At 38.3% G+C, this 14,101-nt stretch overlaps 1 protein-coding gene across 3 annotated transcripts in view; it reads right to left on the reverse strand.

Moving 5' to 3' along the window:
- SESN1 (sestrin 1) overlaps positions 1 to 14,101 on the reverse strand; it is a 132,911-nt gene that overhangs the window by 13,016 nt on the left and 105,794 nt on the right. For 2 of the 3 annotated variants that reach the window (XM_027855587.1, XM_027855571.1), the window contains exons 2-4: positions 2,845 to 2,910; positions 1,442 to 1,642; positions 534 to 716 (exon numbers count right to left, since the gene is read on the reverse strand). In XM_027855587.1, coding sequence (XP_027711388.1) covers positions 534 to 716; positions 1,442 to 1,642; positions 2,845 to 2,910 — 450 coding nt within the window. Of the gene's footprint in view, positions 1 to 533; positions 717 to 1,441; positions 1,643 to 2,844; positions 2,911 to 13,792; positions 14,039 to 14,101 lie in introns of those variants that run through there. The other variant, XM_027855580.1, reaches the window with a different exon arrangement.

Here is a 14,101-nt window from a genome sequence, read left to right on the forward strand (position 1 = left end):
ACTCAAGACCTCTCAAAATGATTATAGGAAACTTTTACAATGGAAACTACAGAATAAGATGTGTCGATATGTTGTTTAGAACATATCAATAACATCAAATCAGTTATTTCTTTTGAGGCATTTCCAAAAAGATAGTGGCAAAAGCTTAGACATGGAGATATTTATTTATTTATTTGTGTGTGTGTGTGTGTGTGTGTGTGTGTGTGTGTGTGTGTGGGTATATTGGCTTCCTTTACTTATTTTCATATACCTGTTTAATTCAGTAACACTGCAAATCATATTGCAGAATACATTCCTATCTTATATTTTTTGTTGCTTTAATTTTTTCAACTCTGAAGTCATACATTAAAATGTTTTGCAGGACAGAAAAAAAATCACTAATCAACACACTAATCTATTCTTCACAGTAGCTCTCCGCTTAATCTATAGAGAATATCACAATTCACACCCACTTGATGCTTATTCATTAATAATAATAGAGGAGAATAAGCATCTTATGCTAAAATTGAGATGACGTATGCTCAATGACTTACCTCAATATGTTCTTTGGTAATAAGCCAAGGCCTATGGGCTAACACTTTGTTCAGTTCTCCCAAATTCTGCAGTTTTTGAGGAGCATTCTCTAGACCATTGAGCCATTTGGGGTCTCCACCAACATGAAGGAAATCATTTACATGGAGGTTCACTAGGTAGGAGCACTGGTGTCTTGCTGCAGCCTTAAAAGAAAGAAAGAAGCCCACTATTCTGAATTACCAGAAAAATTAGACTCACATAAAACACTACAAAAATGTACTCTCAGATTATATCAAAATAGCAAATAAAGTTACTCTTATGATTAAGAATTTAAGAAAAAATTTTCTATATAACATAATAACTGGTGGAAATAACACGAACATTTTTATTTAAAAAAAAAAATTAAGGCCAACAACATTTGAACATTGGAAAAACCACCTATATTGAGTCTCTCTGAAACTCATTTGTCCTTGTTAGAATCAAAAGGGATTTCAAGTGAAATACTAAGTTAAAAATATTTATGGGATCACAAATAAACATATACACACCTACACATATGAAAAGGATCAATGGTACTTGAGTCACTTAAAAGCTGATACATTTGCAGAGCACTAAGGTCCAAAATAATGGTAATTTCAATATAACAAGAATTTCTGATGCACAAAACAATTTTGAAATTTTAAGTAAAGAGAAAGGCTATTACATTTTTATTCTCTTAATTTCATAGAAAATACTTATATTTTTCAGTGAAAGAAACTACTATTAGCATACCATCTTTTGTTTAGGGTAAGAGATAAAAAATGTAGGTATTATCTCCAATAGAAATCCAGTTAAAAGTCTGAATATAAAAGCATGTCACTTTTTAAAGGAATTAACACTCCCTATAAAGGAGATGGTATAAATTAATTTTCATTGAATCTTTACACACCATTATTCCAATATAGTGTCGGTAATGAAGAGGGAGTGGCCCGTCCATCTGCAGTAGATAGTGTTGGGTTTTTAAGAAACTTTCTAGATACTGTGGATGAAAAACCATCACTAAGGTGATGTTATCCAAACGACCCAAAGCAGCAAACGAATCTGCAAATAAAGTGTGCATCTGGGCATCTTCATTACCCACTTGAAGAATCTGTATAAATTAGAGAGGGGGGGAAAAATCGGTTTTGCAAATTGTTAATACACATTTTAAAAGCTATACTTTTTGATCTCAACTCCAGTTACTAAGAAGCAACACTGTAGCTCCAGAAACTGTCTAAACTCACTCTAACCATATATTTATCTGTTAATACAAAAAGGAAAAAAAATTAAAGGTCATCTAGATAAAATGGTTTACAAATTTGGCAGCAATTTGCATAGACAATTAAATTGAGGAAACATGTTGGAAATGAAACCTCAGAGATACATTCCTGAAGCCTCTCGTAACACACAATTCCTCCTGCCATCCAATGAAGGTAAGATTAATGATTGTTAACAGCTGGAAGGGATCTTAGCAACAAACCCCTTCATTTTACAGATGAGAAAACTGAGGCCCAAAGAGGTATTATGTGACAACATACTGCCCACAGAGTCAATATGTGGCAATCCCTGCTCCTTGGCCCTTAGTCCTATGTTCGTTCCACTGTACCACCATACCAAAGTCATTAGATAAATTATCCCGATGGTAACTGACATTTGTAAAAACACCATAAGTTTTGCAAATTACTTTATGAACACTATTTCATTTGAGTCTCACAAATTACTCTTGTGGGAAGTTAAGAACAAGTGACCAATCATGATTTCAGCAGTCTGACAGTACAGCATCACCTCCCATCTCTCACATAAGAAAGGTGGCAGACTGTAGGTAGGGTCTAAGACACTGTCAGACAAGGCTGGGGAAGAGGAAAGGGGGGGTGTCATTAAAAAGTGATAACCAATGTAGAAAAAAACTCCAATAAAACATTTTAGAGAAAATTAGGTACAACAGCTTTTGGGTACTGATGATCCGGTACAGGGATAGCAGAGATTATTATTGTACACCCTGCAACTACTAAGTAACTAAAAGCTTGGGAAAAGTTGGCCATTGTTTGAATATGAAGGGGTGGAGTATGAGTATCATTACTGAAAAACAAGTCTTGGCTTTCTCTATGTGAATGCTAAAAAGGGTCACAAAGTAGTATAAATCCCAGCCTTACAGTTCTGTAGATTTACTGCCAAAATACGATGATGAACTGTGGTGAGCTCTGCATAAAACATTTTGTTGACCAACACTTGCTCAGATGCCCAAAAGTAGGTCCTGAAAATCTTTCCTTAAAAGCATCCAGAGTTCACTATGTACCTTTACAAATAACATACCTCCTTCTCTGGGATGAATCTGCTTGGTCCGTGTCCTAGTGGTCGAGGAATTCTAATTCCAAGTTCCTAGAAAAGAAAGTTACACCATCTCAAAACCTGAGCAGTAAACAACATGAAATGGAGCTCTGGGAATGGAAAAAACAGCCACCCAGTCAGACAGAGACAGACGTGTTTGGGCAGTGAGCTGGTGTTCATGCCTAGATCCACACTCTTCATCTTTCTGTTTGCATCTCAAAGCTAACCGCAGATCACAGTGCCATTCTGACTGAAAACAAGAAAACCTGTTTTACTAAAACCCTAGTTTTGCATAAGGTACTTAGTTGGCAGAGAGTCTGGAACAAAACGTTCAGCACACAGCAGTCAACCGTGTGGATCGTCAGCAATACAAAATAAGACCCATGTGTTTGCACATTCAAAACCAACATGTGAATCCTTAGACATCTTCTCTGAAAATAAAAAAGCTGTAACTTTAACTTAGATATATTAAAAAAAACAACACCACCAGAAGATTTTTAAGGGAACTGACAGATGACACCTGTAACAATACTTTATAACTAAAGAGAAAATCTTAAGGGAAAAAAAAACCCTACAACATATAACCTGATTATTTAACAAGGAAAGGAAAAAAAAAGAGCAACAGATGTTTTCTACAAGATCCAAGAAAACAAATTTAGAGAAACTTTCACTTGCAGGATTTTTCAGTTTACATTGATGTTCTCTATTCTTTCCTGTGTCAGGAGGTAATGCTTCCATTACATATTAATAGTTGAAAAATTAATGTTTGCCCTTTAACATGTAAGATGATAGAGAATCCATGTCCCAGCCTGCACCCTAAATGACTTTGGTCTACTGGAGTTGACAAAAGCTGCCAAGACATGAATAGGAGCCCCCTTTTCCATGTAATATGTTTTTAAGTTCTACCCCAATACTGTATTTTTGAGGTCTCTGTCCAACCAACCCAGCGTCATTTCTCTCAAGATAAAATTAAAAATTTTAGAGACTGTAAGGCTAAACATTAACCCTTACATAATTACATAAAATATAATCTCCACCCTCTCCCTTGTGCTTTCAAATGTTCTCTGTGATTCAAACCAGATGTTTTCCTTTTAAAAAAGAAAGAGAAAAACTTGGCTACAACCCAAAAAATTTGGTCCAAGTTAGTGAAAGCTTCTTACTACTAAGATTTTTAAAATAGGGCACATAGGAAAAAAATGAAGAGCATCTTTTTTTTAGGGCAGGTCAACATACTCACACATAGAGTTCAAATGAGCCAAATAAGTCTAAAATAAATTAAAATATAACTTCAAATCTAAGTAAAGAAAGGGAGAATTGATTTCCCTGCCAAGGATACCTAAGAAACTAGTATGTCCTAACATCAACCCTCAGAAGTAGATGCCCTAAATATCACCTGCTATTCAAACCTAGGCACAATTTTGAATTTCAATTTTATCATTTCCCACAACAAACTGTCAGAAGACGTTACTTAAACTTAAAAAATCATTCTGACAATGCAATAATTTCCACAAATGATGAACTCCATGAAATGCAAAATGAGGAAGAGCAATACATACAAGTTTCAGCTCCATTTTCCTCATGCTGCCTTTTCAGTAGTCCTGCATTAGTAGAGAAGCAGCATGGTTCCACAGAAAACAGCATATGTCTATCAAAGGACCTGGGTTCAAATTCCAGCCCCTTATTACCCATTTCAGTGACAGGCAAGTTATTTAACCTACTTAGGCCTCAGTTTCTTTAACTGTACAATGAAAGGGTTGGGCTTGACAACTTCTAAAGTGCTTTCTGGCTCCCAAACTATCCTCCAATCCCATTGCATGTGTGTGAACTTCACCTCATGAGATTTAGAAGTCTAGAGGGCAGCTAGGCGGCGCCGTGGATAGAGCACTGGCCCTGAAATCTGGAGGACCTGAGTTCAAATCTGGCCTCAGACTAAACACCTGACACTAGCTGTGTGACCCTGAGCAAGTCACTTAACCCCAATTGCAAAAAAAAAAAAAAAAAAAAAGATTTAAAAGTCCTTCTGAACTCAAGGACTATGTAATCCCCACCCCACCCCACCCCACCCCAGTCTTTCTCCACCCAGGTATGCCTCACCTTTTCCCTCCAACCCAGCACAGTGCTCAGAATTTTGCAAATATTTGTTGGTTAAAGAATTTTTCTTTCACAAACTAGTGGGCCCACATTTTTCTGAGGAAACTGTTATGTCTAAGAGTAACTTTCTTCCTCTGGTTCCCTCAGTTAAGGATCTAGAGTATTAGTCCTGGTGTAACAGACAGGATGCTGAATATGGAGTCAGAAAACCCTCTTTAGAATTCCTTTGGGCATGACAGTTAACCTCCCTTGGCCTCAGTTTCCCTACCAATAAAAAGAAGGTGGCAGACTAGATGATATGTCTTCAATCTTTCACAACTGTCTCGGTTATTCACTTAAGCCTAGACTTTTTTTTTTAGGGCGGGCTGCTTTTTACTCTTTTTACTTTTCTTTTTACTCTGATTTTTTAAATTTACATATTATATATTCACAGACTAAAAATGAGGGGCGGAGCCAAGATGGCAGGGTAAAAGCAGTGACTTCCTTGAGCTGTCCCCCAAATCCCTCCAAATACCTGTTAAAAATGACTCTAGACAAATTCTAGAGCAGCAGAACCCACAGAAAGACAGAGCGAAACAAATTTCCAGCCTAAGACAACCTGGATGGTTGATTGGAAAGATCTACTGTGCCAGGCTGGGAGAGAAGCGCTATTCAGAGTGGGTACGCAGGCAAACCAGGCCTTAGAGAACCTGAAGCAGACCTCAGGGGACTTCTCAACAAACACCAAAGATAACTTAGAAGGTCAGTAGGAAAGGTCTGTGACCTTGGTGAGAGAAAAGCTGGGTCCCAGCCCCAGTTCAAGTGCAGCCCTGGGGTGGCGGCTGCTTCCGGGGCTCTTGGCCCGGAGGGGAGATCCAGAGACTGACTGGAGGGGGATTGCAGAGATCTCTTTGGATTCTCTTGCTTTGCCTGTGCTTGGATTGGGGTCACAGTTCAAGGTGGCAGTCCTGGGGCAAGGAGGAGTGCTGACATGGTGGAGTTCCTAGTGCTAGAGGAGAGGGAATCATCCTCACAGTTCCAAGGCAGAAAAGAGTGCTTGTGGTCACTCACACACCAGAGCCCAGGTCAGGAAAGGAATAAACACCTGGCCCTTGATGGTACCACCTTGGAAGATCTGAAAATTTACAGGTCCCTAGACGTATCTCTGAAAACAGCTGACAAAACCCCTGAAGCTTGGGACAGTACATTCTCCACACTGGAAGCAGACCCCTACCTAATAAAGAGATTGAAAGTCAAGTAATTGACTGAGATCATGAGCAAACAGCGCAAAAAAAGTCAAGACCATAGAATTTCTTCTTTGATCAAAGAAGATCAAAACATAAAACCAGAAGAAGACAACAAAGTCAAAGCTCCTACATCCAAAGCCTGCAAGAAAAATATGAATCAGTCCCAGGTCATGGAGGAGCTCAAAAAAGATTTTGAGAAGCAGGTAAGAGAAGTAGAGGAAAAACTGGGAAGAGAAATGAGAGTGACGCAAGAAAATCATGAAAAACAAGTCAACAGCTTGCTAAAGGAGACCCAATAAAATAACACCTTAAAAAATAGACTAACCCAAATGGCAAAAAAGGTCCAAAAGGTCACTGAGGAGAAGAATGCCTTCAAAAGCAGAATTGGCCACAGACCAAAGGTTACCTTAAATATTTAATGAAGAATAATTCCCAACTCTCTTTTTTGTTATGCCTTTGGCCAATGTATCACCCATTATTCTAAATGTTGTTCTGAAATTTACTTATCTCCTCCCCTTGAGAAGTTAAGAATTAATTCACCTTAATTGTTAAAGGAAACATATGTCAGAGATCACTCTTAGAAGGAAGGCAAGATGAGGGGATGTCACAAAAATAACAAACAATAGAGTGCTGCATTCCAAAAAGGCTGAGAATCAGTAATTCAGCTTATTCCAATAGGTATCTCCACCACGAATTCAATGAGATTCTCAAGTCTTCTATTTTTATCCTTCCTGTCAAATGTTGGTAGCCAAGTGTTATCAAGCCAATTAATTAGTTATCAAGCCACAATCCTATTTTCTGAGGCTGTACCAACAATTCCCCATGACCTGGTTTCCATAATATCTGGAATTTGACCATCTGGCACTGCTTTGAGTTAAATTCAGATATTACCAGGAGGTGATTGGGTAGTAACATATTACTTTACCATAACAATAACAAGTAACATTTAAATACAGTGCTTTAAGGTTGGAAAAGTACTTTACATATGTTAACTCACTTGATCCTCACCACCCAAGTAAGACAGGTTCTAATCTCATCTCCATTTTAAAGAAGAGGAAACCGAGGCACAGAGAGGTCAAGTGACTTGTCCAGACTAGTGTCTAAGGCAACATTCAAATTCAGATCTTACTGACTCCAACTCCCATGGTCTATCTTAGTGCTCCATCTAGCTGCCTTAGTGTGAAGCATCACATTTTTCCCCCTAGAAAGCAAAAGGGCAGCGAAAAGTTGGAGGAAGAGGGATGGGAGAAAAGCTAGGAAAAAAAGGGACCTACTAAAACCAGCTTCCCCTACTTCACAATTCTGCTCAGGGCAAGCCTTGGGCCCACACAATCAGCTTCTCTGGCTTCCTGGTTTCACTTCCCTCCCCCAATATCAAACCAGATCAAGGTTAGCTTCTTACTGAACCTAAAGCATGTGAGGTATTTGTTTAGTAGTATAAAACCAAGAAGAAAAGGCAGCAAAGAAGAAAAAAAGGGGAAAAGAAAGTGATTTTTTTCCTCCTCCATCATTTTCTCAATAAATACTCTGTCCTTTGCTAGAGCAATGAGAATATGACAAATATTTATCTAGAATCACAGCTGTTAGGGCTTCTAAACTTTGGGCAAGCTACATAAAATGTCTTGTTACATACCTTAAAAGTTAAAGTAAACTTAGGTAATGAATAATCCCAAACAACAGATATTTGAAATAAGGGGGGAAAATGGATTTTTCCTTGTTACTAACTAAATGGTAAAGAAATAGTTTCAGATACTCCACAGATTACACAATGCATTCTTTTAGGATACAGGACAAACAAGGAACCCAACTTTAAAATAAATGATTATACCTCTAGGCAAAACTAAATTTTTCTTCTTTTCAGGCAGAATATCAAGTTCTGCTTCCTTTCTACTATTCTCTGTAGGCAGTACTTGATTCATTTGTGAGAAGAACACCAAGCAATAGAGTGTTATTATATTATGTTCCCAACTTTAAAATTAACCTTCTATCTCATTTAACATAATAAAATAATAGGTTGTCACCAAAAGAACCCGATTGATCAAAAAGGTAAAAGAATTACAATGAAAGACTATTATAAATGAAATTAGGCCCCTAAAAATGAACATGTCCCATGACTTGCTGGTTACAGAATGCTAGTAAACAGATTTACAGCTATGGCATGTACACAGATACAACACTCCCTCCCCTCCTTCCTGACTGCTTCGCTGCTGTGACTTTCCATCCAAGGAAATGTGTTTAAAGCCTTTTCAAATTGCCCCCAGTAGGTTAGACTGTAATTCATTCTTTCTCTGTCAAATCAGTATATGTGTATACAAACATTTATATTTTTGCTTATAGACACAAATTTTGTTATTTTTAACACCAAACATGAACATTTCCATATACAAAGAACATAAAAAGAACTATGTATGGAACCAAAGATTTCTATTACGTATTCTATTATTTTTTTAAGTATATAATAAATTCAGGGGCAGCTAAGTGGCACAGTGGATAGTGCTGGGCCTGGAGTCAGGAAGATTCATTTCTTCCTGAGTTCCTGGCCTTAGACGACTTAATAGCTGGACGATTCTGGGCAAGTCACTCAACCCTATTTGCCTTGATTTCTTCATCTGTAAAACGAGCTGGAAAAGGAAATGGTAAACTACCGCAGTATCTTTGCCAAGAAAACCCAAAAAGGAATCCTAAAGAGTCAGACATGACCAAAAAAACTAAACAAGTAATAAATTCAACATGTTATTTTTAAAGCTGTTCTGCATAAAGTCAATTTTAAAGTTTATAACAAATATGTGTTATATAAATATAAACATATTTAAACAGATAAACATACATCTAGTACCTTCTTAGAGTGTTGTGAAGTTTAAATGAGATAATAATAAATGCTTTGTAAAATCACCATCTAGATGCTGATAAAGTTTTAAGGAAGGGTATTTGGTTATAAAGATTTTACAGACTGGTAAGAATCTGCTATAGGTTTCTATTTTATTGGGGAAAAAATGGAGTTATTAACCTACCACTTATTTCATATGAGGAATCTGAGGCCCAAGAGAAATGAACTTAATTACCCAAGGTAATAGGTCTGGTTAGTGGCATATCTGGTCCAGAATCCTTTTCTCCTGACTCCCTATTGAATGCTTTTCTCACTAAATTACTTTGCCTTGATACTAGCTAGATGGGAAGCACTGGGTGCACTTGTGCCATAACAGACAAACCACAATATTTATTTAACTCTGAAGGAATGCCAACAGATTTTAATTATTTTGATAATATAGAAAAACAATGTTTGAGGGGTTGACAAAAACTCAACTCCTCTAATAAGACATGTAGTGTGATAAAATTAGAAAACTGAAGTTCAAAGCAACTGCCCTAAGTTAAAGTTCAAGTCATTTTTACATTAAGTGAGACTTCTGAAAGTTTCATGTACAGCCCAAAGTAAAAGGCAGTATAATGGAGATAACTAAATTATCTCTTATTTCTTACTTAGGTTGACAGCAATCTTAACAGAAGTTGGAGAACAATAGTATTGTTATAAGCTTTTAGGCATGCTGCATAGGCAGACATGAGAGCTGCAGCCAAAACCCCCCACTACTGACAAAGACCCCTAGTATGTATATGTACTAAGGAGAACTACAGAAACATGTCACTTAGCTCACAACTGCATTACTTAAGAGTCTAGCTCAAAATCAGAGAAGGAGAAAAGAAAAACTTTTGAACAATCAACGATACTAGATGTCACAAAGTCTTAAAACAATTCTAACAACTTAGATTACTACCTGGTATCCACAGATAGCATTTCAAGCTTTGTAAAAGCGCTTTCCCCATAACCTGAGAGGTAGTTAGTCTAACTATTATTATTACCCATTTTACAGCTGGGGAAACTAAAGTAAAGGGAAGGGAAGGTGCTGCTAGAAACAGGCACATGAACAGCAGGGATAGAGGGTGACAGGAAGTGAAGAGACAGAAAAACTATAAAAAGCAGACACAATTAACTAAAAACACCTAGTGGTCTAAGGACAATCAGTATAATGACAAAGAGTTCTAAAAACCACAATGGTTTCTGAGTATTACACAGTATTACCAGTAATTTCTTTACAATAGTAATAGTAAAATGGAGTCATAAAAAGGTTAAAATATATTCATTATACCATTTAAGAAGGTAAGGAAAAAATACATGATAGAAAGATTTCCATCAAAACTAGTTATCCTAGAACAAGTACAGGTGACTAAAGGTGAGCTTTGGTTATTTAGTCACTTACATTGAATACTTTCTCCCTGTAATCTGATGAAGGTAGTTTCCATGAGGAATTGATCAAGCACTGCCACTAAGGTCCTACCCATGCCTCAACTCTGTGTGAAGGAAACCTTGGGTCCTCAAAGGTTCTGCCAGTAGAACACAAGCTATGGATGGTCCTACACCAAGCCAGAAAAGTTTCACGTGCAGGCCTGATGCCAAGCTGCAGGTTGGGAGACTGAGGGTTTCCCTCAGCTAAGTTCACAAAGGTGTCCCATCACCAGAGGGCTGGTTCCACAAACGATAAATTATTTTGGCCACATGAAGACTGAACACCAAGACTCAGAAAAGGATGAGCAGCCCTGGAAGACAAAGTACTGATGAAGTCTTGGATCTTTTAACTATTAAGCAAACAACTCTAAAATGCCTTTTATGTGCCTAAAGGGACAGGACTTTAAAAGAGCAATAGCTGGTAATGGGAATGTAAATTACACATGTTGTTGCTGTTCAAGTGGGTATAAAAAGAGGGAATTGGGGGAGGACCAACAGTCCTTTCTACACTGAATTGATAATAATAACCACAGGTAGCATTATTTAGGAAAAAACCAACCACATAGCCAAGTACAATATAACACTAAGATACTAATTTTCAGAATTACATCATCAATTCTTCGAGGAACTATGCTTTCAACATTATGCATATCCCCTCTCCATATTCAGAGGCAGCCCCTCCACAAGCTGGTAAAGGATCTAACTTTCAGAATCAAGAATGTAAATTCTTAATAACTGATGACAATACAAGTGTACAAACTGCCCTGTCACACTATAAATCACTGTCTGATGGCTCAAAGTTCTGCTATACTCTGATTTTTTGAGTTTGTTAAAGATTTATCTATGAAGGTACATACATATTTTAAAATTAAAAACCAACTATGTTATAATAAACAGGGGACATGATTATTAAGACCGTTTACATCATGCCAGAAGTAGTCGAAATTTTTTTCTAATCCAACAAATTTAGCAATTTTTATTTTTTACCAATGACTTGCCAAAACATTATGACCCCGGTGGAGTCATAATAACAATTCATGCAGGTTTCTCAGCATTACCATTTGAAAAGAATTTAAAATAAAAGCAATAGAATTAGTACTGATTTAAAAGAAAAGCTTCTTCCGTAATAAAATGTGTTAATGTTCCCTTTAGAACTGATTCATTCACACTACTAGTAAATTATTTAGAAATAATGAAACTATGCTTAACTGTTTTCTAATACTTCACTCTCTTCTTTATTAAGGCTTCCTTCACTCAGGAAAATCTCACTGATTTCAAAACACTGTAGCATGGTGTAATGAAAAGAGTCTAGATTAGGGGGTCTGGAAATCTGGGCTCTAGAACAGGCTCTGCCACTAATCAGCTATGTGACCCTGAACAAACCATTTCACCTTGGTGCCTTCTAGCTCTTAGAACACATAAGGGAACATGAATTAGTTCTCACTGACAACCAGGAAGGCAGGAAAAATTCATGGATAAGAATCACTGTGTGTCATTTTATAAACAAGTATGTTCCTGAAAGATGTTGTAAATGCTTATTGTTGTGCTTGGCACATAGTAAGATCTTAATAAATACTCTATCAAAATCAATTCGTATTACAAATAAATTAAAGAAGCTTAAAAAGAATTTAACTGTCAATCCTTTCATAAATCAGGAAAGTTTTATGTAAACCAAAAATCACTACCTCCTAATTTGTCAGAGGACCTGGGTTTGAATCCTGGATGACACATTAAGTCATTTAATTTCTCCCCAACTTGGTTCCTGAGCTGTAAAGTGAGGGGGATGTACTAGCTGACTTTGGGCATCTCCCATTTTAAAAACTATGAACCTGTAATTTTTAATATAAATCCAGGCTCCCATAACATTGGGCTCTGCTTACAATGAGGTACACCTGTAAAAGAGCCCCTGTTTCCTTAAAACGCAATTCCACGGGTACGCTAATCAATTTGGAATCCAAAATTGACCCTCTTGGCTTCTAGTTTATATGGCTAAATTAGGAAAACTTAAAGGGGCACTATAAGGGCTCACCTATCTCTATTCAAATGATAAACTATATTACTACAGCCTTTATCAGAAGTTATAAATATTAATTCAATACTTTACCAATCGTTGTTTCTGCTTTTTGGAAAAACTTCTAAAACTTGAGCATCTGAAAAAATGTTTTAAAGTTGTTCTATTGTCCAACAAAAGGCATGTTTGGTCATGTACCCACAAAAATCTGTCTGAAAGTATTCAGTACTCTCCTATAATCCTCAGAGAAAACAAAATTTTCTAACAGTGTTTAGTACTCTCCATTTAAGCAAATACTTAAATGGATACATAATCTTATAAATATAGGTATTTACCTTCAAATTATGTCTCTTTATGTGACAAAGTTACATGGAATAGATTGATTCAAATAGTTTTCTTGGATTAGGTAAAACAAGTATTACTGAGAACAAAAAGCATTTTGATTTCAACTCAAATTTATAACTGCAGTTTTCCCCCAGTTGAATCTCTCTCTCCTTTATCTTCAAGTCTGTCAATGGTGTTATTGCTCATGTTATGTGGTTACTTCCAAACAGTATTAACCAATACACCCACCCTAGTTTCATGTGTAACCACTTTAGGCCGAAACAGAATTTCTGAATTTGCCAGCCTATTCCAAACACTATCTCGGGGACAGGAGAGAGAGTTTAGATAAACAAGTGATTGCCACTGACAGTAATTATTCAAGCAAATAATTCAAAGGTATTCACAGGAAAAACCTACCATAAATAGAAAGAAAAAGGCAGTGGAAGAGCAAACACTACTAAAGGATGAGGTAAAAAACTCCATATAGTGTTTTACTAAGATCAAGGGTTTTAGGTCTTCGGACTTGTGGGGGCTTGTTCGACAGTCTCGAAGGTTTTTTTTATATTTAAGGAGGCTTGCTTTGATTAATCACACTACAGCAACATTACTTTCCAGCCTCGGTTAATTTTTGCTAGAGGAGGGCATAAATATATGATCACACCTTGGGTAAACAGCACTTTACTGGACCAGTGGGCCAGGTCCGACAAGGAAGCCAGCTGTGCCGCTGGCCCAGAAGACGGGCGCGGGCAGGGCCGGGCCCGGGCCGCCCAGGGACTCCCATGCCGGCCGGCCCTTTCCGTCTCCAGGCGCTTTAGGAACTACTGGGTTAGACGCGCTTGGGCAGCGGTGTGGGTTTTAACAGAGACAGAGCTAAGGGGCCATGACGTGACTCTCAGCAAAAAAAATCCGCTACGCACAAACTGGCCCCCTCGCGGAACTCCATGCCTAGCCCCTCGCGTCCGCACCGCCCACCAGCCCGGTCCGCTCGGCACAGCCAGGTACCTCGCCGGCTCCGCCGCCTCCGCCTCCGCCGCCGCCGCCGCCGCCGTTGCCGTTGCACTGCTTGCAGCCCAGCAACTCCGTGACCGCCAGGGTGGCCGTGTACGCCGCGTTCGCTGCCGTCCCCAGGCGCATCTTCGCTCCTCGGCTACTGTCAGTGTAGGAAAGGCTCCCGCGAGTCCAACCTGCAAATGGCAGCAGCGGGGAGAGCGTGCGGCAGGCAGCGGGGCCGCCGCTCCTGCTGCTCCTGCGCCAGGGCTCGCACCGCCACCGAGCCGAGAGATCACTAGGCAGCGGCCGTCCAAGGCAGCG

The sequence above is a fragment of the Vombatus ursinus genome, unplaced genomic scaffold (assembly GCF_900497805.2).
Source record: "Vombatus ursinus unplaced genomic scaffold, bare-nosed wombat genome assembly UNPS02000582.1, whole genome shotgun sequence".
In the NCBI taxonomy this organism is placed as follows: Eukaryota; Metazoa; Chordata; class Mammalia; order Diprotodontia; family Vombatidae; genus Vombatus; species Vombatus ursinus.